Genomic DNA, 24311 nt, shown 5'->3' on the forward strand with positions numbered 1-24311 from the left:
CAGGTCTGTCCCTCTTCACACAGCTCTCGCTATAGACAGCCGCTTCCATTTGTACTGGTTTGACTTCCACTGTTCCCCTTTGAGAAACTATCAGAGATGTGTGTACTTTTTACCCGCTCCCTTACACAAAGTTTAGCATAATAAACAAGCCATTCTGTCCCTTGCTTTATCTTTCAGCCTAAACTGTGTTATGAACACCACTCATAACAGTGTTTTACAGCAGCGTGATCCTCATTCTATGTTGAGTGAATGCACATGTGTTTTTTAATAAATAGTCCCTTGTTCATACTTCATCTTTCTCTTGTTTTTGTATTTGCTGTCAGAGAACAACTTAATTGTCTCTGCTTTGACCTGGATTTCACAAATGGAGATTCACGTATTGCATGTTTTAGGTTTTGCATTATTTTAAACAGCTGTTTATTTGAAAGTTAGAGACAGAGGGAAAGGCAGGGGGAGGAAGAGAGAGAGAGAGAGAGAGAGAGAGAGAGAATGAATCTTTTCATCTGCTGGTTCACTCCTTCAGTGGCTGCAACAGCCAGGTCTGGGCCAGCCGCCAGGAGCCAGGAGCTCCCTCCAGGCCTCCCACATGGTTGGCAGGGGCCCAGGTACTTAGGGCATTACCTGCTGTCTTCTCAGACACATTCCAGGGAGCTGGGTAACAAGTGGAGCAGCCAGGATTAGAACTGGTGTTCCAATATTGGATGCAGCATTGCAGGCTGAGGCTTACTCTGCTGTACCACAAAGCCAGCCCAGGTTTTCTGTTGTATTATGATATATTCTATAATTCACCTATCTGGGTAAAAATTTTCAATATGTAAACTCGAGGTTTTTCTTTTTAATTTAAAAATGGATATGTGTATGTTAGTTTTACATTTAACTTTGTTCATTATTTTTTTCCCTCAAATAAAGGAAAAGAGGGTTTTTTGGGGTGGCAACTACTCCAATTATACTTCTGTTGGAACGTCTTTGCATATCTCCCACACCTAATTTTCTACTTCTTTTGATAATACTCCTAATTCTAATTGGCCCTTTTTTATATCATCCATATCTAACTCTGTATTTCCAGCTTAAAAGCCTGTCCTCAGGCACACTGTAATTTAATCTCAATTTCTGATTCATATCTCTTTTTTTCTTAAAGCTTATTTCTAAACTTAGAATTTCCTTGCTTTTGTCTAATGCAGTTTTGAGAGTTAGAGCCTATGCTTCATGGTATTTCTGATATCCACCTTTGCATGAATATCACCGTGTTTTAAGTTTCAGTTGTCTTTGGTGCTGCATGCGTGTGTGTGTGTGTGTGTGTGTGAGAGAGAGAGAGATCCCGCATTCTGAGATGTTCTGAGTCTCACTTTGGCTTCCTTTGTTCCTCTTTCTTTTGCATTTGTTCACCTTCCTCTCTTGCTGTGATGTAGTTAGAGACTAAAATAGAAAGATCGATAAATGTATGCCTCCCTTTTTCTGGTTTGTTATTACTTTGCTTCAGCTACTTAGTTCTTTTTCTGCACATTCTTATAGGGAAAATCACAGGACTGAAAAAATGACTTTAGATACTGGGAAGCAAAAATTGATCAGAATATATAAAAATCTCCAGCACAAATGCACTTACATGTGTGTCTCTGAAATTAGCAAACAAGACAAGGGAGATGGATGAGAAATATTAATTAGTTTCTTTAATGAGCTGATATTGTAACACCATATTGAAAGGATGAAAGAAGCAAAGAGATACAAGATGTAAATAACATGCTCAATAAGCTTCATCTAGAAGTATGTAGAAATTTGTATTCAATAAATAAAGAATATGCATTTGGCATATGTTCAAAAACAGACTGAATTAAACAACAGAAGATGGACCAAAGCATTCTAAATAACCAATATCATATTCTATTCTTCAATCTCAAAAGCCAGCAACAATAGAGAGTTTTCTGATATATGGAAGTTACTGAGCCAATTATTAAATAAGCCTAAAGAGAAAAACACTAGGTTAATTATAAAAATATTGTGGGAGAATGATAAATAGAAGTAGCTTTAGGCATGCAAGTTTTGTAGCAAACATTTAAAACAGAAACTGTAATTATATTTCTACCGTTCAAAGATGTTATTAATAAATTGAGAATTAAATAAAAGAATTAATTATCCATTTGAAAATCTAGGGAAAAATAATTAAATGAAAGAGGCATAATAATTTGAAGACAATAAACAACATTAGGAGAGAAATAGAGATTAAAAAGAAAAATTAGTTTTGGTTTATTATAATTATAATTACAGAAATAGTAAGAGAAAATTAAACATAACAATTTTTATAAAGAATAATTAGAGATGTGATGTACTTGAAAGGGGGTGGTCCTAAAATAGCAGGGAGAGTAGGGACTCACTCATTCTCCTTGTAGAACTCTCCCTAAACTACCCAACATAAACAGAGCTGGGTGGCTCCTTGTCGTAGCGGGTAAGCCACCACTCGGACACTTGCATCCCCATCAGAGTGCCGGAGTTGGAATCCCAGCTCTGCTCCCCGTTCCAGCTTCCTGCTGGTGCGCACCCTGGGAGGCGGCAGTTGGGTCTCTGCCACACAGTGGGAGACCAGGGACTCAGCGCTGGGCATTGCAGGCATTTGGGGAGTGAACCAGCACATGGGGAGTGCTCTCTCTGTCTGTCTCTGTTTCTCTGTCTCTCAAATAAATAAACAAATTTTAAACAGATAAATGAAGCCAACTAGAACGAGCAAGCAAGCAAGCATGGTTAGCTTGGTCACTTCATTCTCCTCAGGAGATCTGTGTCCTTCTCCTTCCCTGTAGGATGGAACAAGAGAGAGGACGCACCAGGCATGACGATGCCCCCACCACATATAATCTTCACTACAGTTGTAGCTCACGTTCAGGAACGGGTTAGTAGAGACACTGTACCTGAGAGCGGAATCCCTCTGTTGCATGATGCAGCAAATATTTACCAAGTCTCTGCCACTGTTTGCAACACCAGCTAGTGAGCAGGGAGTAGGAAAACACGCGGATAAAGCTCCTATCTCCAGGAAGGCTGCATCCTAGCGTTAGCAGTCAGAGGATAAAGAGGAGAGGAGTGCTACAGAGAACGTCGAAGAAAGCGATGGTGTGAGGGGGCAACTGTGGCCAACCAGAGTGGTACACAATAAGAGGGAGGACCGGGGTGGGGGAGGCCAGCAGATGCAGATCTCCATGGGACATCTGTCAATCACCGTCACCTTGCCTAGCAGCAACTTGACTACTACGTACTGATGGGTTAGTTTTCTCAAAGGCGGATCACTGTTCATGTTAGTTTAAAGATGCCAAGATTTGAGGGATTCTCTTAGACTTTCACTTCAAGGTGCCAACATGGCTACTCCAGGTCCTGCCATCACAGTTGTAATTCAGGTCAGAAAAAAGGAAGAAAAGGCAACCTGACTGGGGAACAATGTGCATCAGGAAAGTAAAAATTCTCCCAGGATTCTGTAGTAGAATTCTGTTATCATTGGCCAGAACTAATTCACAAGGCTGACGACTCCTGGTTTCAAGAAAGACTGGAAATCAGGGGGTTTTATTTGCTGTTTGTCTTGCTTTTTAAAAAGGTAAACTGAGCATATTTCTTATTGCAGCCGAAAAGGATAACGGGCATTAGGCAGCTGACATGGTCGGTCTCTGCCATCCGAGAGTCTGACATCGGGGTTTCACTCTAAGCATCTTAGGGGGCCTGTAGACAGTGCTTAGCAGTGAGCCCCACGACTGGGCTGAAATCTGTTCAAATTGGCACTTTGTGTGGGGCATGCGCAGTGAACTGTGAGGAGGTGGGAGCGGGAGCCAGGACAGCAGCTGGAGAAGTTGCCACAGATGTGCAAGTGGACAGCAATGGCAGCCTGGACCAAATGCTATGCAGGGCGGGCAGCAGAGAGGTGGATGGACTAAGCCCACGGCTTTGAGAGAAGCAGGAATGAACTTGCAGCACTGGGCGGAACACACTCCGGGAGTCTGACAGGAGCAATGGAAGCGTGTGGGGCGTTGGGTGGGATGGACGGTGGCAGATGCGAAGGAGGCTGTCAGGGTTTGCGGGGTAGGAGATGCTCTCAGCCATCTGGGTGAGCCACCGCTCAGCAGCCGGTCACCTCTGGGGGCCTGGGACAGAAGGGCAGGAACTCTGCAAGGGCCTGGACACTGGGGTGGCGCCCTGGGCACAGATGGCGCTAGCAATCCCTGGTCCTTGCTCCCACCCCCCTGGTAAGCCTCTCACCACAGTTCTGCTGAGATGCGGCTTATTCTCCAGCCTGCCGACGCCGACTTTAATGTGGGAAACACTGCCTTCTTCATGGTCGAGGACTTGGAGCCACCAGTGTGCCCAGAGATCTTCTAAGAGCCTGTAGTTCCCTTTATGCCACCATCAATCATGATAATAATTAAAATAATCATAATTCTTTGGGCATTTGAGTGCTATCAGGTAAACATTCCTAATCCCAGCTGGTGAAGCAGTGCCCCAGGGGGCTGCCCCTCCCACTGCCCAGTGGCCACACTCAGTGCTGTCATTTTCTGTTGGCTCCCTGACTCCCTTCTGTAAGGCCAAGGAGCTCCCGTGGGTGCACTGCCCTTTCGTTAAAAAGACTTTAGGGGGGCATTTGGTGAGACTGAGAGAGCTCATGAGGACTAGAAGTCATCCTTCTACTTTTTGCTTGCTGAACTCCTGATTTAGTGAAGCATTAAGCGTGGGATTATAAAGTCAATTAAAAAATGTGTTATTGCAAAAATTAAAAAAAGAAAGAAAGGAGGAGGGAGGGAGGAAGCTATCATTATATTCTTAGAATTCTATCTATGAACCACTTGAAATCTGTTCTCTTTTTATTAATTAAAAAACTAATTAAAAATGGGAAAAATACGGTTGGGTGAGTGCCCTGCCGGGTTTGTGATCCAGATGAGCAGGTTTCTGCTACGTAGGAGGGTGCCCTTCTATAGAGTATGTGCAGACGTACTCAAGTATGGTAAGGCGCTAGGTCAATAAGTTCCTCTCAAATCTTGCAAGAAAAAGTAACTTGTTTCAAGGTTTGTAATTATTTCAAAATTGAAAAGAAAAACAGAAAGGAGTTGCGGCATCATTTCCCTGAGAAGTGAAAGACGTTTTCTTCCGGCAGCTGCTCCGTCAGCATTTCCTAGCACGGCAGGCGTGGGGACTGCTAGCTTGGCCTGCTCGTGGGACGTGCAGAGGCGGCCACACGTCCAGCCATCAGTGCATGGCTGAGTAGGACCGGAAGCCAGCCCCCAGTACCAGCGCTCTTTCCTTCTTCACCCCTGGACACGCGCAGGTGCGAGGGCTTTGTGCTGTGACCGTGTGTCCGGCCCGTGGAGGCCGGCCAAGTGAGCCCGCAGTTCTCCCGAGGATGTTGGGGATGAGTTAGCATGTCTTTGCTTCTTGTCCAGAAGAGAACACTGGCAGTGTGGAGGTGTAATTACTGCTTGCCGCTCACCTGCTGTGAGAGCATCCTTCGACTCAGTGTGTTTGTTGTGATACCCGAGAGGACGCCCTCTGAAGAACTCCAAGCACATAATTACCAGCCTTTAGTGCAAGCCCCTTTGGAGAAATTCGCAGCTAAACCCACTCTTTGGAGGCAAATAGCACGGGGGCTTGTAATTAGAAGAGCTGTTTTTTAGACATGAACCAACACAGATAATGCTAGATAATTAGTAGATAATTTTCTAGGTATTCCTGGCACTGAGTGCTAAAAGCAAAATTAAGTCAGGCAAAGCACTCAGAATCGCCTGTGGCCAGGGGGCTCTTGGTGTTAATTGGGAGGAGAGCGGAGGGGCCTGCACTGAGGAATCCACATCACCATTCCTCCATGGTCCGGCTAATCGCACGGCCTGACAATGGCCATCAGCACGGGTCACGGGTGACTGAGAAGCAGTTTTTGATGCGAGTTCTTTATTGGAAGCAGCTCGTGACCATATCCCCTCGTTTGAATAATACTTGGGTTGGGGAAGGAAAGACAGGAAGCAGGCAGGCAGGCTGGCTGCTGTTTTGTGATTTTCAGCCATGCATTTCCTTGTGAAACGCTAATTGGCATATTTATGTTCACAGGCTGAGATGCCGTCTGGTTAGGGTGGTAACCAAATCCTTAAGGCCTGGAGATTTTCTGGCACTAATTTCAGGAATTAATACCCTACTTCAAGATTTCCTCAAATGTGTCACCAATGAGACCACTTAATTACACATCTGTAATTTTTTAAAAATGTGCTTAAGACAGAAGTGGGCCACATACAGGAACAGTGGAAAAAAGACACCCATGCATGAGGAAAAAAAAAAAATCTTAGGATTTCAATTCATTGAAATTTCTATGGAAGAGCTGTTCATTCCTTCAGCAAAACGCTGTGGATGACAGAATTCTTCCTGCTCTGTTGAGCTGAGCCCATCATCCCACACACACGTTATGCAAATGCCGTGCAAAGCGCGTTCATTTGATTGGAAAGCAGGGACTTTGGCTCCAGATCCAGGGTGAGCACACGCTCTTGTGTCCTGTGTAGCCCAGGGGTGTGCACACCGCTCCCTTATGCCTCAGTTTCCTCATGCACAGAGGTCTAAATAAATCCACGTCTCTCCAAGGTATTACTTGCAGATGAATTAAGCTAACGTCCTCGGGGCGAACCTCACACTCGGGGAATGTTGGCTGATGCTACCTGTTCCAGGTCAGGGAAGCCATGAAGTGAAAGCAGAGAACAGGAATCTGCAGACGAGAGTGCAGCAAGTGCGGGACAGGCTGTGAAACGCCTCGGCCGCCAGGCTTGCAGTGACACAGGCTCACGGAGCGATGACTGCTGGGTCTTCCCCACTGGGGGGCGGTGACTCCTGCCTGTTCATGGGGGCAGTGCCCCTTTCCTCCATCTTTCCTGGTCTCCACTCTCCTCCTCTGCCTTTGAAGGGACAAGAATTTCCTGTGTAATTGGCCTGTTGTTTCTGTACCTTTCAAGTGTTTCCCAAACAAGTTTAGCTACAAAATTCTACCTAATCTCCTCCCTAAACTTAAAATAATTAGGTCTGTAAGTTTGTGTAAATCTGGCAGGAACTTGCTTTGAATTCTAGCAAGGAAGATGTCGGCAGGCAACAAAGACTTCACTTCGTTATGAACATGTCCAGCTGTACTGATCCCATCACAACCCTCTGACCCAACCACCTCCCAGAGCCCACTTCTCCTAACAACATCACTTTGGAAGGGAGGTGAAGATCCCCAAGTGAGAACTGCAGAGGCACCAACATGCAGACCACAGCAGCCTTAAACCTGATATGAAGCTGCCGTCACAAAGGGGAGTAGGGTGCGCACCCTGAGAACATCTTGTCCAAGCTGCATTTTACTTCTGAGGTTTCCAGGGGGAGAATTCTGAAAGCTGAGCTAAAAGGGGACCACTGTGTCCTCTCAGAATTCAGTTACAGTCAAGACGCAGGACCCTTAGACACTGCACCATGCAGCCCGCCAAGAGCAGCACCTGACTCAGGCTGTCTGCAGGCCTCTCTGGGGGAACCTGGAGTCAGAAACGCTGTGGGCTCAGGCCAGAGCACTTGCCTGTCACCCACCCTGGGCCCCTGGTCCACTCACCAGCAAGCACACACATCGGTTCTCTGGGGTGCCTGAGGAGCAGGCAGCACCTGCCATGTTGCCACTCTTCACAGGGCCACTTGCTATGGGATGTTTTTCTGCAGTAGAAAGGACTAGCGTCAGTGTCACTGGGTTGGGACAAGGGGATCTCTTTAACCTGTGTCATAATGAAGTGAACACTGGAGTCTCCATCAGAGAACCCTGCCTTGGAATCAGGCTGATAATCAGGCCAGGATCCCATCTTGACAACCTCAAGGGTTTTAAGACAGTCCCTCTGAGGTTAATTGTGGCCCAAACAGGTATGCACAGTGTCCAGGTCCTTCCCAAAGGCAGAATAAATTCTGTCTCCTCCCCCCTTTCTCTCTTTTCTTCCTTCTTCTCCTCCTTTTCCCTGGCACAGGTCACTCAATTAAAGGAGCTGCGGCCGGCGCCGTGGCTCAATAGGCTAATCCTCTGCCTTGTGGCGCCGGCACAGTGGGTTCTAGTCCTGGTCGGGTGCCGGATTCTGTCCCGGTTGCCCCTCTTCCAGGCCAGCTCTCTGCTATGGCCTGGGAGTGCAGTGGAGGATGGCCCAAGTGCTTGGGCCCTGTACCCCATGGGAGACCAGGAGAAGCACCTGGCTCCTGGCTTCGGATCAGCGCGATGCGCCAGCCACAGCGCGCTGGCCGCACCGACCATTGGAGGGAGAACCAACGGTAAAGGAAGACCTTTCTCTCTGTCTCTCTCTCTGTCCACTCTGCCTGTCAAAAAAAAAAAAAAAAAAAAAAAAAAAAAAAAAAAAAAAGAGCTGCTTGTCCATTCCATGCCAAGAGGCTGCAGGGGCGCTTCTGCATCTGCTCAACATAAGAAGTGCCAGCATCCAGCTCCCTGCCCAGGAAGGCCAGCCTCCTCCTCTTGGGGTTTGATTGCAGAGGCAGAGACAGGCAAGAGGGAGAGAAAATCATCAGGCATGTGAGCAGACAGAACTCCCTTCGCAGAGAATCCATGATCAGCAGCCTTGCGGGGTGTGAGGAAGCCGGAAAGGCAAGAGTGAGCCTGTGGCTGGCGTTGGATGCTGGGTTACCTGTATCCTCTGTGCTGTTCCTCTCAGGCAAGGCAGTGTTTTCCCAGCCCCGGTTCCCCCCAGTCCTCCACCCTTCCCTTCGCCTTCAAGTGAGTTTAGAGTAATGCTGCAGAGTAGAGTTGTAACCCACATGCATGAGTCCAGACAGCACAGTGACACATGCTAGATGCTGGGACTCACAGCATGGCAAACCCAGGTGCTGTGTGAACACCACAGGCTGAGGGTCAGGTCCATATGGACTCTGACCTTAAACTTGGCAGGGGAGACTGAGCTGCAAAGTGGATGAAAGAAAACCACAAAAACACAGCCCTGTTATACCCCTTGCAAGGCTGCATTGATTGAAGTTATTTTGACTTTATCATGTTTTGTGCTACATTGGGTATGGGGCTGGGAAATCTTCTAAGATGCTCCCTTGTGATTACAACTTGCTGAAATCATCATTTCCGCCCTCCCCAATACTAGATGCAGACCTGACAGTCAAATGAACTAATTGCAGTGATAAAATAACTACCACAGGTATGATGTCACTCTGCAATAAACAGTGTGCATACAACACAGGCAAGTGAGCCTTTTCCCACCGGCAGGTTTTGGTGGGTGGTGCCTGCCTGAGGATGCCTCTGGAATTGTCCTTGAAGTTCAAGCCCCACCTCGCACTGCTTGGGCCCTCTGCAAGCACCTGGGGCGCTGGAGTGGCAGGTTGTGCATAAACCTGCTTCCTCCCAGGCTCAGCGAGTCATTTCCTCTTGGTCAGACCCAGCCTCCGACTGTCTTTCTGCTTTGCTGTGGAACCTGCTGCTTGGGAGGGGAGAGCTGCCCCCTCCCCACCTTCCTCTCTCCTTCCCATTCATTCCAGAATCTCCGAGACATTACAGTTTGGAGCAGCAGGCTGTCTGAGCTTTCTTTAGAATTGGACGGCATTTCCTCAACACCCAGAAGGAAGCAGCCTCTGGATTCGACCCCTTTCCACTGTATTCTGATGGTGCGTACAAGACAGCAGCTGGTGTTTGCTGGTGGCTGTCTGCCTGTGAGTCCACTCTAGCTGTGTGTTTTCATTCACTCAGGGAACGTGTACTGTGCACCTCTTTGCCCCAGCACTCTGCTGTGACGGAGTCAATGTCCCTCTAGCACAGCCTGTACTCAGAGGCAGCACTGAAGGCATCCTGAATACCCCCAACAAGGCAGCATCCTTCTGAACATCATCTGAAAACGATGCAATTTGCCTGTCCTGTCATCATCGAAAGAGATTTATGAACTATACAAACTCAAAGATGAGTTGAAAGGGCCCAGTAGGTGAACCTGAAAAGGAAGTAGCAAACGGTGCACGATGTGCAGTCAGCTAGCTTCATGCTCTTTAGTACTTGACTCCTCCAATGTCTGAAGGTACAGGAAAATAGTCCCTGGAGAATGGAAATAAAAGATAGAACCATTTTGATGCAAACATTTCTGAAGTCCACACCTGGTCATATCGAGCACTACTCCAATCACTTTCCTGATAGAAAGAAAAAAAATCCCAATCAATTCCAACAGGCTGTGCCTAGGAGAAACGAACAGACTCTACCTGTTGAATTGAATATTTGAAAGTAAAATTCATAAATGTATTTGCCGATTTTGGAGGTTATTTTGTTAGGCAAAGAAAAGGGAGATGAGTATTGCTCACAATGGTAGGTCATTGTTCCTTGGAAAGTGTTCAAGGCTTAGATTTTTTTTAAAGGGAGCAGAGAGGAAGGAAGGAAGAGGGGGAGAACAAACCACTCTTTATTGGCTGAGAGTAGATTAAAATAAAATGTCTGTTTTCATCAGGTTCTTTACAATGAAGCAAGTTTGATTTCCAAAGTATCCTTAAAGGAAGGCAACAAAGGCACAGTGTTGACTGTTCGCTCACTCCTCTCTGGTGAGCGCCTTGGCCAGACCCCAGGAAGATGCGTCCAGATAGGCCGTGACAACCGTTGAATGACGGTTTGTTTTGCCAACCTGTCAGAGTAATCCAATCGTTTGCTAATTTAAGGCAAGGTCTTTATTTGAAAACAGCAAATGTGTTTTATTGTACACATCTGTGTCGGGGACCATCCTGCCAACAGAGAAGCTTTTGCTCATTTCAATAAATCAGCCAGGTAAGTATCAAGAGGAAAATACGCTCGAGGGTCCTGTGAGTGGAGGGGCTTGGTTTCCAGACATGCAGAGGCAAGGGCGGGAGAGTGCTCCCGGCTCTACCCGGCATTCCTGGGAGGTGTTAATGACTTTCGGCCTGTCAAGAGTGTCTCCAGTTCACGCAGAAGAGACAATTCATCGGTTTAATAAAAAGGTGTAACATTTCCTACAGGTGAGCTCCGTGATCAAGGGATAAAAAAGAACTTTTGTTGCCACTCTGGAAACAGGCAGTGTAGATTTTTAACCTGGGCTTTTGATGTAAGCTTTGAAAGCTTCCAGAGGCTTCCTACGGGGCCCACGTTGGAACTGGCTGCTGTGCACGGAGCCTTAGAGTGCCAGCGAGGAGAGCAGCACGGGGCTTCCGGGGTCAGAGTCGGGCCAGCAGGGTCGCAGAGCGGTTACACACCCCTTCTCCTCCAAATCACACCCCGAACAAGCCTGTGCTAATTTTTTACAGCATGAATTCATGAATTCAGGTAGCACTCTTCAAAAGGACATGTGATATCTTGTAATATGGTAAGGGATAGACTGATGAGTGTAGATGAATAACGATGTTCCTGTGGCTTCCTCTGTAGAATGCTGCCTCAACCCCCAGCTTCAGGTCTATGGGAAGGGCAGGTGCCAGCCCATGGCACCCCATCTCTCAGCGTGGTTGTGGATTTTTACAGAACCTCCCTGGAAAGATCAGGCTGAGTCTCAGGATCATGGCCTTATTAGTGGTGTCTATTAACCTGTGACACCTTCCCCCACCCCCCTCCAACAGGACCCAGCTGATCCTCCCCTCCCAGACATGTACACCAAGGTCCTTCTCACTCTAGACCTGCTGTACCTGCTTTCATCCCAGTAGCCAGAATCAGGCCAAGCCAGTCTGTTCTGGTTGATGTGTATCAAAGTCTGCTAAAAACGTGTAAGATGAGAGGTTTTCATCCGAGATGTCACCTCTGGTAGGAGAACCCAGCACTTCCGTTTGTCTTCTTGGAGGCCACTTCAAGATGAGCCCTCTCTCCAAGGACGGCTTACACGATGTCTGTTTCCTGTGTATTTTATTTTTCCTCAAGATTTTGGTAGTGAAAAATCATTGTGTAGCCTTTGGAGGAAGCATGAAAACACGGGACAAGGCCAAGTGTTTGAAGATCTGCCGTGAGGGGCACGGGTCTTGTTCTCTAACAGCGGCTGGCTCAGCAGAACAGAGGCAGGGAGGCAGTCTCCCAGAGAGCACTCGGTGGGAATCGCACAGACACTGGGACAGGAAACAGACAGATTATGTATTACCATACGTCTCCATCTTTTAGAATGCACCATTAGCTAAAAGGCAGGGTAGGGTTTCCTCTGAGGGCACTATATCATCAGCAATATGTAAATGTTGGCTTTGTCAGTTTATTTTTCCAGGTGAAAACTCTTCCTGTCTGTGAAAGGAGCCTTTTGTGACCATGGTTCCCTGGTTTGCAGTAAAATCAGGAGGGATCAAGTTCCTTTCGAAAACATGCTGTCTACACTTAAATCTGAGATCAACCCGTCCGAGCATGGGGCTAGTAATCCAGACACACTTGAGATACCATGTGTCCTTGTCCAATGTTAGGAAGGATCACCAGGGCTTCCTCCTCCAGAGGCCTGGAGTGCACGCTCAGAGAATGCTCCATTTGTTAGCTGGAACCTGTACCTCCAGAAGGTAAACACTCATTCCTCCTGGGGGTACAGGAGGCAGTCTGCATCCCTCCTGCATAAATCACATTTGGGGCCATGGTTTTCCATCCAGCCATGCACCATCATTTCACCCGCGCCCTGGCTGTCGTGGGAGAATGTCAAAGTTGGGGAACACCCCGGTGGCTTTCCTGGGCACAGTGTGAGACGTGTTTGCACGCTGGGAAATGGTGAACCAAGGCGCTCGACAGTAAGGTGGCCTCTCTTACTGGACACGTCTTAAGTTGTATCTGTATGCCAGCATTTTGGGTTTTTTTTGCAGAAGCTCATGTCCAGTCCTGGCTACCGTAGGAAAACACTGAGTTCATTCTCCAGAGCAGGAACTGACCCCATGGCCCCTGTTTCCAGCTTGGGTGACGATTTGAGTTGAGGAAAGAACACACCGGACCCCTCACTCATCAGGAAACTGGCTTCCCCTCCCTTCTGTGCCCCTCTCTCCACCTCCCGAACCCAGCAAACAGTGCTGTCTTTGAGCTGGGTTTCTGCAGAAGCAGCCCCAAGCCCATGTGGCAGGCTTTGACCTCCTGGCTTGGCTTCCCCAAGTGTCTGGGTTTTCCTGTTCTCACTGGAAGTCCCGCGTGGGCTGGAGTCTTGGGAAGATTGGCCTGAGGCCTGTATGACAGAGAAAAGCTAAGAGGAAATTTTCACAGGCAAGTGACTTTCACAGAACAGAAGGAAAGGAAAACAGGATGTAATTCAATCCTGTGTTTTAGTCGAAAAAATAATGAGATGGTAAATAATGAGTTTTGTTGAAGGCTTCAATTTCCACTCGCGTTGTTTTGGGTCAAAGTTGGTAGTGCCTGTTTCCTTATAGAGCTGTACGTACAGATCTTATTATAATATGCATAAATAATATAATATTTGAAAGTATAATATTGGGTGTATGTAATAGGCTATGCTAAATATAATGTAAAACATCTTTTTCCTTCCCAAAATCCCTATGGGATTAGCATGAGGGCACTTCAAAGGGTTCATGGAAAATGGAATTAAAAGATACTTTGATTTTGGTGCAAAACAAGCTTGAAATTCCTGCATAATATTTTCAGAATATGTATTTTTTCATAAACTTTTTGAAAACTCTTCAGATTGCTGTAAGTAATTTCCAGGTAAAATTGGAATTTAAACAACATGTGCAATGTGAGGGAGGGCATTTATCTTCATAGTTACAGGCTCAGTTTAGGGTGCTCATGTCCTACACCCCAGTGCCTGACTTCCAGTCCCAGTGCCAGCTGCTGATTCCAATTTCCTGCTGGGAGGTAGTGGTGAGTGTGAGCTCCAACGAGATGCCCAGAATGAGATGACAATTCTGCTGTACCTGAGAGATGTGTGGGGTTTCTGACAGCTGGTCTGTGTGAGGTTACTGAACTTGCAAGTCTCTTTACATATGTGCCCCAGCATAGCCGGAGCACTGAGCTCGCCCAGCAGCCAGGCAGCCTGGGGTCAGATCTAAGCCTCTGCATGTCAGCATGACTTCCAGGACCTCCAGGCTCCCCTCAGGGGGTGTTGCCATACCTCTCCACTTAGAGCCACTTGCCCCCAGGATTCCTACAGGCACCAAGCAGATGACCCAGTTCTGCGCATGTTCATCTCTTTCCCCATCTGCCTCAGCCCCTCTTCCTCCGTCTTCTGGTAAAGAATCCACTACCCTTTGCCAAAAATGGTGAGAGCTCTTCTTGCCCACTGGCCTTTGAATTCAACAACCCTAAAGTATCCAGGAAACTTGTCATTCATTGAGATTTCTGGTGAATGTGTGCCACCTTCGAGGACAAGTACATTTAACTTTGTATAGCTCAGAACTATGGGGCTGGGTTGTTGTGAGGGATGGCTAGAGGGCTCAGACCCCTCAGGGCCAAGCCCATTCAATGTTCCTGCTGGTGACACATCAACACCATGGATCTTTTGTTCAGTCCAGACACTGTGCTCTCGAGGGTGGCACCAGTCCTCATAGGGCAGTGCTTTCTGGAACCCAAGATGTGATGGCAGATCCCACAGTTGTGGGCCTGCCACTGCAACTGCCCTGCTCACAGGACCACTGTGGTTTGGGGCTGTATTATGTGGAAGTGCAGATCAGTGGGTCATACCCTTTGTGAGCCTAGCACAGTGGTGCTGGATGACGACTTGTTCCAGAAAAGTCAAGTGCACATCAGAATTCTGTCTACTCCCATGGGGTGAACTGCTGGCCCATTGGCCTGGAAAGGGCCCAGTGTAGACCAAGTGCAGCCATCTGCCTCCTCAGGAATCTGCCTCATCAGGAGTCAGTGTTGGGCTCTAGGACTGGCAGCAGCAGCAGCAGTAGCCAGGTCAGTTTCAGCAGTGTCCATGCAGTTGGGACATGCATATCTCCTACCAGGACAGATTTGACCACTCAGCACAGAGCCAGTGTGGCCAGGAGGAAACTGCTTCCAGTCGATCTGTCCTTCTGTCCGTCCTTCCTTCCTTCCTTCCTCCCTCCCTTCCTACCTTCTTCTCTTCCTTCCTTCCTTAGATTTATTTATTTGAAAGGCAGAGTTACAGAGAGGCAGAGGCAGAGACATAGAGAGAGGTCTTCAATCCACTGGTTCAATCCCCAGATGGCTGCAACTGCCAGAGCTGTGCTGATCCAAAGCCAGTAGCCAGGAGTCAGGAGCCAGGAGTTTCTTCCAGGACTTGAGCCATCTTCTACTGCTTTCTCAGGCCATAGCAGAGAGCTGGATTGGAAGTGGGGCAGCCAGGACTCAAGCTGGTACCCATATGGGATGCCAGCCCTGTAGGTGGTGACTTTACCCACTATACCACAGCACCAGCACCGGTAGTTTGTTTCAAGATCCTCTCCGCAGGTGACCCTTCTGATGGGTCACTCCTCTGTGTCCACCCCATGTCTCTGTCACAGGTCTTCCCTGGTCTGACAGCCTTCTTCTGTCTAGGTATGGTGCACTGGGCATGGCCCACGGTTTCATTTGCATTCTTTTCAGCCACTTCTCTTTCCACACAGAAGAGATGGGCAGCTTTGACCTACTGAGGTCATTCTCCATTTGATTTTTTTCAAAGTCGCTCCTGAATGGGTGTGAAATTTGACTGCTGCTCATGAACACATCCTTAAGTTAGATGGGGTTTTTGTTCCTTCTTCAGCTGGTCAGAGAATCCCCCAGTGCCACGGATGAGATGAGGAGGGCCTTGGAATAACGTTGTGTGCCACAGTCCAGGCCACCTGCCCAGGCAGTCTATCCATGCCCCATCCTTATTTGCCACCTCTGTCTCATGGCAAATTGCTGCTGGTTTTCTCTTGCCTGAGTCTTCAATGGCCTAACAGGTCCCTGGACAGTCTGGATGCATGGTCACTCACTGAAACCAGGTCAGGAGTTGTTTCTCTGCCAGAGTCGATAGCACATCCATTGCTTTGGAAAAATATGCTGTCCTGTGGCACAGGCCATGGCTCTGGGTCAGCACCCTGCCCCCACCAGAGCCCTGATATATTAGAACTTCAGACTGGCATATGTTGTGCACTTCCCAGAGTAAATTTTCCCATCACTGCTATCTGCCCTATCACATGACCTACACAGCAGGCTTCTTGTGCTGAAATCTAAACCTGCTCTAAACCCTAAATCTAAATCCTGTTCCTGGCACCACTCACAGCTGGCAGCCTTTCGAGTCACTCAGGCTATGAACAAAAGAAGTTTGGTGGGGAATGGAATATGCCCCCTACACAACTAAACAGGCCCACTGGCATGGTGCTTATTCAAGGAAGGGAGTGCAAGATGTAAGCATTTGTCCTAAGGTGTCCCCGGCCATCAGTCTGTAAAGTGCTTTGGGTGTGGCAGGTCCAAGGAGCTTTGCAAGGCTTATCTGCCAGCCTAGGTGTGCAAGTCTTCAAAGGCTTTAAGTATGCTAACCACCTCCTTTCTGCCTGGCCCTGTCAACATAATGGTCTCAATGTAACAGATTAATGTCAAAGCAATCAGGACTCTTTGGGCTACGGCTTGGCAGATGGTTTAGTGAATACAGCTGTAGGGCGAAAAATGTAAATGCCTACTGTTGTCAATTCCATATGAAAATAAACTGTTTCTCACGCTATTTTTTGATGGTGATAGGGAAAAATATTTGCCAAATCAGTGGCCACATACAATGTACCTGGGCCATGCATTCCTCCTCTGGCAAACATGATAGAGTGACTGAAGTTGGGTTGAATGCATGGTTGAGCTTGTAGCAGTCTATGCCATTTTCCAGAGGCTTTCGTTTTTTACAGAGCTCAGGAAGCACTGTCCCTGCATCCTTTTGACCTTGGTGTTGTCACTGATTTCCATCAAGCATTCTGGATGCAACACTGCTCACTGCTTTTGGTTCTTCTATCTTGGTTATGGTCGAGGAGGGAGGGCTTTCGCTTGGTCTTCCTATTATCATACCTTTTCCTCTGCAAACCAAGGACAGGTTTTGGCATGGGAATCAACTGCCAGGGTTGTTGATCCCAATTACAGATTTGCTTGTTGACACAGACTGGGGTCACTGACCCAATAGACTCGCTGTAATCTGGATCTTGGACAAGACTCTGTTTCTTAGCTAACACCACATGCTACTCTGATGTGGAAGAGGCATGGCGACATTTTTGGTCTCTGGATAGCAATATGATCTCAGATACAACATCCAGTCATCATCAGAGTTGCAGTATGTTCCCCTTTTCTCAGCATATGGTCACCTGATTAAGGATGAACACGTCTTCTAAGGAAGGTCAGGAAGATGCATCTCCCGTTGCTGTTTGTCATGGTGAGGCAGGCTCTTCTTTCCCAGGCAGTTACCAGCTCTTAGGGCAACCTAGATCCTAACCTGACTCAGGTCTGGAAACTGGGCAAGGGATTAAGACATTTTGCAAGATGACTGTCCTCACCTTCCCTGTCATCCATGCTTGTTACCCTCCCTGTTATACACTGACCAGACTTAGCCAGAAGCCCATCCAGGGCAGCTGTATTCTATTAACTATCTCACCAGCTGTGTGCCAGGCTCCAGAGGATGCCACTTCACCGCCACTATTTCAGGGCCCTACCAAGTCCATCTCTATCCTCTGTCGTCTGTGCCTGTAATTAGCCCAGGCCTCAAAGTAAGAGGCACCACTGAACCCTTTATTGATGCTGTGTCCTTCCCAGTTCTGGAGAAAGGCCAGTCTTCCTGGCTTCTTAGAACCATGATAAGTCATTTGTCTTGTATAACACATCCGTTATAGCCTGCCCACTTTCTGAGCCTTCCACAGTCTACCACGTCAATTCTGGCATCTCAGCTGTTTTACCTTCCAGCCTCCTGGACCAAGCTCCTTCACAATCCAATTCTATGTACATTCCTTGGTACCTGTTGGAACAAGGACTTGAAGATTCTTTGAGGTTTAGTCTTTTTCCACTTGTATTAGTTTCTTGTGGTACTGTAACAAATTTCCATAAACTTGGGGGCTTAAAACAACAGAAATCTATTTGTCTTTGTGCTGGAGTTTACCAGTCTGAAATCAAGGTGTCTATGGGCATACTCCCTGAGCCTCTGAGTACAATCCTTGGCATTCATTAGGATTCAGGTGCTTCAGTCTCTGCCTCTTCCATCTTATGACCTTCTCCTTGTACGTGTTTTTACATGTTTTCCTTTTCCCATAAGGATACCAGTCACACTGAGTTAGGAGCCATCCTGAAGACTCCATTTTACCTTTATTTATTGTGTCTACAAAGACTGTATTCATGACTTCCATGTATCTTTTTGGTGGACACAATTCTATCCATGGAACCTAGAAACTTCCTAGGTGGGTTATGCTATAACCTAACCCTGGTCACAAGCACAGTGGATGAGATGCAAAGCAGTGGTAGATCCTATGCTGTACAAGTCACCTCGGTCCCTTCAGGATGCCTATGCAACACCACTGACTGGATGGCTTATCAACAACAGACACCTGTTATTCACAGTGCTACAGGCTGAACGTCCCAGATCAAGGCATGAGTGGATTTGGCTGCTCCTGGTTGGTGGCTGGCAGCTCCTTCCTACATCCAGGCCCTAATTCTATCATGAGGGCTTCCCCTCACTGCCTGATCACCTGCTAAAGGCCCCACCTCCAAATACCATCACCTTGGAGTAGGGGTTCAACATATTAATTTTGGGAGGACACAGATATTCACACAATTTGAGGGGTATTAGTTGCCTTATGGGAGGAGCTCCTGCATTTTCTCCCTGTGCTGCCTTCCGCTGGTGAACAATGGGACAAATCTGCCATCTGAAGATTCAGGGTGCCAAAACACGTCAAAACTCCCAAGGTATGTCTCTAAATAACAGGACAGAGCCCCAGGCTTTTCCAGCCAGGACCCTTACCTTAGCAAAACACACCAGCTCTGGCTGGGCATTTGTATTTTTCTTTTTTTAAATTCAGCCACTCAGGCAATTGCATCCTAGACTCAGTATTTAGTACTTCCTGTCCATTCCCTTCAAGAGAGGAAATTCTTTGTATGCATTCAGAAAGGCCTCCTGGCTCACACACAGCTACTGTCCCTTACCTGTCCCTTTCCCCCACTGGCAGTCAATGGGGTCAAGTGTTTGTGTCTACTGTTCCACCAGACATCTCCAAACCCCAGGTTCTGCATGGGCAAGTCTGTTCCTTCCCACTGGGACATCCTCCAAAGCCTCCACTGTGCCACTGGAACAACCAGACTCCACTCTGAGCAAAGGTCTGTGTTGCTCACACCATAATTATATCACATAAGACCAACTCTTTAGGAACAAATTCTGCCTTATATATTTTGCACACTCACTCAGTTTTACATGAAATCAAGTCCCAGTTCCAATTTACTCTAATCAGTCGTCGAGGATGAAATACTGTGTGGATAAGTTAAATGAAGAACGATTTTAAAAATATTACTGAAAATATCTCTTTGGGTATTAAACATGCTCCAGTAATGTTGAATTAATATCCTATTATCCAAGAAGTCAGCTTTTTCCCCTAATCTCTCCAATTCTATCTACAGATTATCACTTCAGTCAATTCATAAAGTGCTTGTTGCACCAGCTTCAGGATTCGAAGCATGAGAGCATCTGTTCTTCATGTCTGAGATTCTTAATTGGAAAACGAATCACTCATCAGCGACGTCTGCCGTGGAGTGAGCTATTCAAGTCTAGAGATCTTGGAATGGGTTTTCAGCAATTTTAAAGGAGAGAGCAGCTTCTTAGCTTTTGAAAAGGATAATTATCTTCAAAGGGGAAATAAATTCTCTCCCAACAGTAAATAGTCTTCATTCTTTTCTCCTATGAGAAGACTTGCTTAGAAATTTCAAGGTGTCAACACAAATCCCAGGTAAAGAAAGCAAGTGGGGAATTCCCGGAGTCCTCTGGGATGTGGCCAATGGCCCCATTATGACTTCTTTCACTGAGGACACCCTGATGCTAGCAGATTCTTAAGCTTTGGCATTGTGGTTCTGGAGGGTAACAGTGTTCCTTCTCACTTCAAATCTAAAGTCTCTTAAGTAGACAAGAACGAGCTGAATACAAGAGCTCATTAAATTAATCTCCATATTTTTAAGTATGGATATACACACCCCTTACCATGTAATAAGGGTTACCAGATAAAGCTGGGGAGGCATGTAGAATGGTGATGTACAAGGGTGGTGTCTCCTAAGAGGCTCACAATTGTGATTCTTCTTCTTTTGTCTTCTAATTCTCCTTTTCTACCTTCTGCTCTTTTCTCTGCCTCTTCTAAGACTTATTGATTTATTTGAAAGGCAGAATGAGAGATAGCGAGAAAGTGAGAGAGAGAGAGAGAGAGATATTGTTTCCCATCTGTTAGTCCCCAGATGCCCACAATAGCCAATGTTGGGTCAAGCTGAAGCCAGGAATCAAGAACTTCACCTGGTTCTCCCATGTGGGAGGCTGGAGCCCGAGCACTTGGGCAATCTTCTGTAGCCTTCCCAGGCACATTGGCAAGAATCTGGATCAGAAGCACAGTATTTGGGACTTAATCAGCCTCCAATAGGGGATGCTGATGTCACAGTGGCAGCTTAGTCTGCTGCATCACAATGCCTGCCCCAGTGGCTCTTCTCCTGATCATATCTTTCTTACTATCATTTCTTACTATCTTTCTTACTATCATTATGCTAAAAGTTTTGAGTTTAAAAAGAAGAGCAAAGTTCTTTAATGCATATCCATAAGAAAAGTAATGATACTCTTATTATGAACCTGCTTTCTGCACTACCCCAGATGACCCGAACCCTCAGGACTTTGTGTGACATGAATTGTTTTTATACCCATTACACACACAAAAAGAAGAGAGTGAAGAAGTGACAGATTTTACACCAAATCCCAAAGCTTATGGCTGGCAGGAGAATTCAGGTAAATATCAGTGAAGAAATCATTCTGTACTTTGTTTTCTAGGTCATGAAGATGCTCTTTGTACCTGCACACCCATCAGCACCACTTTGGGTCAGGGAGGATGGCTTCCAACATCAACTTCCCTGAGATCTGGTTGGCCTAGGGGTTATCTGCCCTGCTGCTCTGCCTATTTGCTGTCCATGGTGTGAAACTTTCTGCAGAGGAACAGCAAACTGATCTGTGCAAAAATGCCTCACATGCACATGGCAGGGGAAACCAGGAGATAGGTCCAGAAGGAGGTTCTGCCACCTTCCTGACTTTTGCACAGGAGGTGGAAGATTCCAGAACCTATTAGTTTTTTTGTCCTCTATGCTGTCACTGAATGTGTTCCGATTCTTCCAGTACAGGGCATGGTACACAGTGGAGCAGGCAGGTTCTGGGGTTGCCTCATGACTACGAACTCTGGCAGGTCATCACAGTTCCTTCCAACCATTCAGGAAAGAGAATTGTTGGAGTTGCCTTTTTCCTTCTCTTCTTGAACTACAAAGACTTCCGCATAGAACCCCTGCTGTCTTTCATATATAGGCCAGTTGCAGGCTTTTCACTGTGTTCAGCAGGAGTTCAGGGATGGCTTTGCTCCCTCTAATCAGGGCAGGAGCTGCTTAAAGCTGTTATTTTTGGTGTCTCCTGCATGGTCTCCCCTTGGATAAAAGAAAACCACAGTCTTCAGGTTCTTGCTCTAAGCAATCATGGTAACAGCAGGAAAGGACTGTCCAGTGTTGGATCTGAGAGATGCGCACCCTAGTCCCATAGCAGCAAAATGCTCCAGACCACAGGGAGGAGTGCAGATTCTGTGTCCCGTGCTGCAGTCCTTTGGGCATGTTCCAGAGAGACCCAGGTTCCATGGGTTTGGTTCTCAAGGCAAGGATCACAGACACACGACTGTCTCAACTGCAAGTAGAACAAACTAGCTAGCTACAGCTTAAATAAACATTACAATCAGGGTATGTTTGCATTTTAAAAACAGAATACAATGTAATTTTGTTTTTAAAGCCAATTTTTTCCTTCTTAAAACCTTCTAAATTGGCTGATTCAGCCTCATAACAGAATCAAATGCATCTCTGAACATCTAAATTCACTTTAAACGGGTCGCCAGCCGGCCTCTATCACCCTGAGAAAAGCGATATTCCACTTCTTTACTATTATTATTCCTTGAAAGTGCTTATCAAGATGAATGAGAACAGTGGCCTGTAATTTCAAAGATGAAACTGCTTTTCTGCCCAGCTTGCATCGTCAAGGTCACCCCTAATGAGGCGTCGCGATGGCCGGGGCCTGAGGCCAACTGTGCCGGGCCTGCCGCTGCCACAACCGGGCCTACCACCACCACAGCCGGGCCTGCCATCGCCACAGCCGGGCAGCCTACCACCACCACAGCCGGGCAGCCTACCACCACCACAGCCGGGGCTTCCCTCACCACAGCCGGGCCTGCCACCGCCACAGCCGGGCCTGCCATCGCCACAGCCGGGCAGCCTACCACCACCACAGCCGGGCCTGCCGCCGCCACAGCCAGGCCTTCCCTCACCACAGCTGGGCCTTCCGTCACCCGCACCGGGCCTGCCGCCGCCACAGCCGGGCCTTCCGTCACCACAGCCGGGCCTACCCTCACCACAGCCGGGCCTACCCTCACCACAGCCAGGCCTTCCCTCACCACAGCCGGGCCTGCCATCGCCACAGCCGGGCAGCCTACCACCACCACAGCCGGGCCTTTCGTCACCCGCACCGGGCCTGCCACCGCCACAGCCGGGGCTTCCCTCACCACAGCCGGGGCTTCCGTACCGGGCCTGCCGTCACCACAGCCGGGCCTGCCGCACCGGGCCTGCCGTCACCCGCAGCGGGCCTGCCGCCCCGGAGGCGACCGCGTCAGCTCACCGGAAGTCCCGCCCCGGAGAGGCGCAGGCTCCGTTCTCCTCCGAGAAGCAGCTGCGGGACCCGCACCCGTCCCACACGGCGGGCCGACGCCGACTCGCGTCCCGGCCCCTGGGCTCCACGCGGCCTTCCGCGTGCGGCAGCCGCCCCTCCTCAGGACCGGCGCGGGAGGCGGCTTCGCGCGCGCCCGGTGACGTAAGCCGAGGCGGTGCCGCGGGGGCGGGGCCTCGAGGGCCGACTCGACCCCGGCGCTCCCAGCTGTGGGGAAGGTGAGACGGTGGCGGCCGGAGACCGCAGTGACGCCCGCGCTGGGTGAGGCGGTGCTGCGGCGCCTGTGCCGCAGCCCGGGAGCCGGAAGCCGCCCTCTGACGTGCGGGTGCTGCAGGAAGTCGCTGTTCATCGCCAGGTGCCCAGCAGGGAGACCTGCCGCTGACCTGAGGCCCCCGGGCTCCCTGGGGAGCTGGGGCTGAGGGTCGCTTAGACGGAAATTGGGTCCGAGAGGAGCGTGGTCGGCTGAGGGTCGTCGCGTAGACGGAAATTGGGTCCGAGAGGAGCGTGGTCGGCTGAGGGTCGCGTAGGCGGAAATTGGGTCCGAGAGGAGCGTGGTCGGCTGAGGGTCGTCGCGTAGACGGAAATTGGGTCCGAGAGGAGCGTGGTCGGCTAAGGGTCGTCGCGTAGACGGAAATTGGGTCCGAGAGGAGCGTGGTCGGCTAAGGGTCGTCGCGTAGACGGAAATTGGGTCCGAGAGGAGGGTGGTCGGCTGAGGGTCGTCGCGTAGACGGAAATTTGTCTGAGAGGAGCGTGGTCGGCTAAGGGTCGTCGCGTAGACGGAAATTGGGTCCGAGAGGAGCGTGGTCGGCTAAGGGTTGTCGTGTAGACGGAAATTGGGTCCGAGAGGAGCGTGGTCGGCTGAGGGTCGCGTAGACGGAAATTGGGTCCGAGAGGAGCGTGGTCGGCTGAGGGTCTCGAAGACGGAAATTGGGTCCGAGAGGAGCGTGGTCGGCTGAGGGTCGTCGCGTAGACGGAAATTGGGTCCGAGAGGAGCGTGGTCGGCTAAGGGTCGTCGCGTAGACGGAAATTGGGTCCGAGAGGAGCGTGGTCGGCTAAGGGTCGTCGCGTAGACGGAAATTGGGTCCGAGAGGAGCGTGGTCGGCTGAGGCGCGTAGACGGAAATTGGGTCCGAGAGGAGCGTGGTCGGCTGAGGGTCGTGTAGACGGAAATTGGGTCCGAGAGGAGCGTGGTCGGCTCGTGTCCACGTTCCTGGCTGGTCACCGGTGCTGGTGCTCCTCCGTTGATTGGTGGGGATGCTCTGCTCTTCCGGGAATCGTGGTGGCCCGCTGGGCTCCAGCGGGTCTGTGGTTACCTGGAGGTGGCATTTACATTCTGCAGGGACCTGGAATCCCCCCAGAGAAGCCACTCGGGACAGTACTGACCACCAAGGTTCTCACCACGGGAGAGGCAAGAGACTCCGCGGGTCCAGTGACTGGAACCTTGGGAGGCCAGCGGGGCCACTCTCAAGCCGTGAATTCCTTTGGAGGAATGACAGGGATGGACATCCTGGGCTGAGGCAGACACAAGAAGCTGGGGCCTGTTTTTGCGGCACAGGAG

The 24311-nt window shown here is 48.8% G+C and overlaps 1 protein-coding gene across 14 annotated transcripts; it reads right to left on the minus strand.

Annotated features, from left to right (window-relative positions):
- Positions 1-1642: 1642 nt before the first annotated feature.
- On the minus strand, positions 1643-24081 carry LOC108175803 (uncharacterized). 14 transcript variants are annotated; one of them, XR_016220882.1, is made up of 4 exons: positions 22707-24081; positions 7571-7668; positions 4228-4361; positions 1643-4112 (listed from the first exon to the last, which is right to left on the minus strand). XR_016220882.1 is itself a non-coding variant. In XM_070056860.2 (3 exons), the coding sequence occupies exons 1-3, from the start codon at positions 23101-23103 to the stop codon at positions 4344-4346; spliced, it is 513 nt and encodes a 170-aa protein (XP_069912961.1). In that variant the 5' UTR covers positions 23104-24081; the 3' UTR covers positions 1643-4343. The 14 variants fall into 14 exon arrangements, 10 of the variants coding, with proteins under 10 accessions (XP_069912961.1, XP_089169437.1, XP_089169438.1 ...); XR_016220884.1 differs by having other exon boundaries at positions 1643-4361; positions 22614-24079; XR_016220883.1 differs by having other exon boundaries at positions 1643-4361; positions 22649-24078.
- Between the last annotated feature and the right edge of the window lie 230 nt (positions 24082-24311).

The sequence above is a fragment of the Oryctolagus cuniculus genome, chromosome 14 (assembly GCF_051225735.1).
Source record: "Oryctolagus cuniculus isolate XC-2025 breed Fujian yellow rabbit chromosome 14, ASM5122573v1, whole genome shotgun sequence".
Taxonomy (NCBI): domain Eukaryota; kingdom Metazoa; phylum Chordata; class Mammalia; order Lagomorpha; family Leporidae; genus Oryctolagus; species Oryctolagus cuniculus.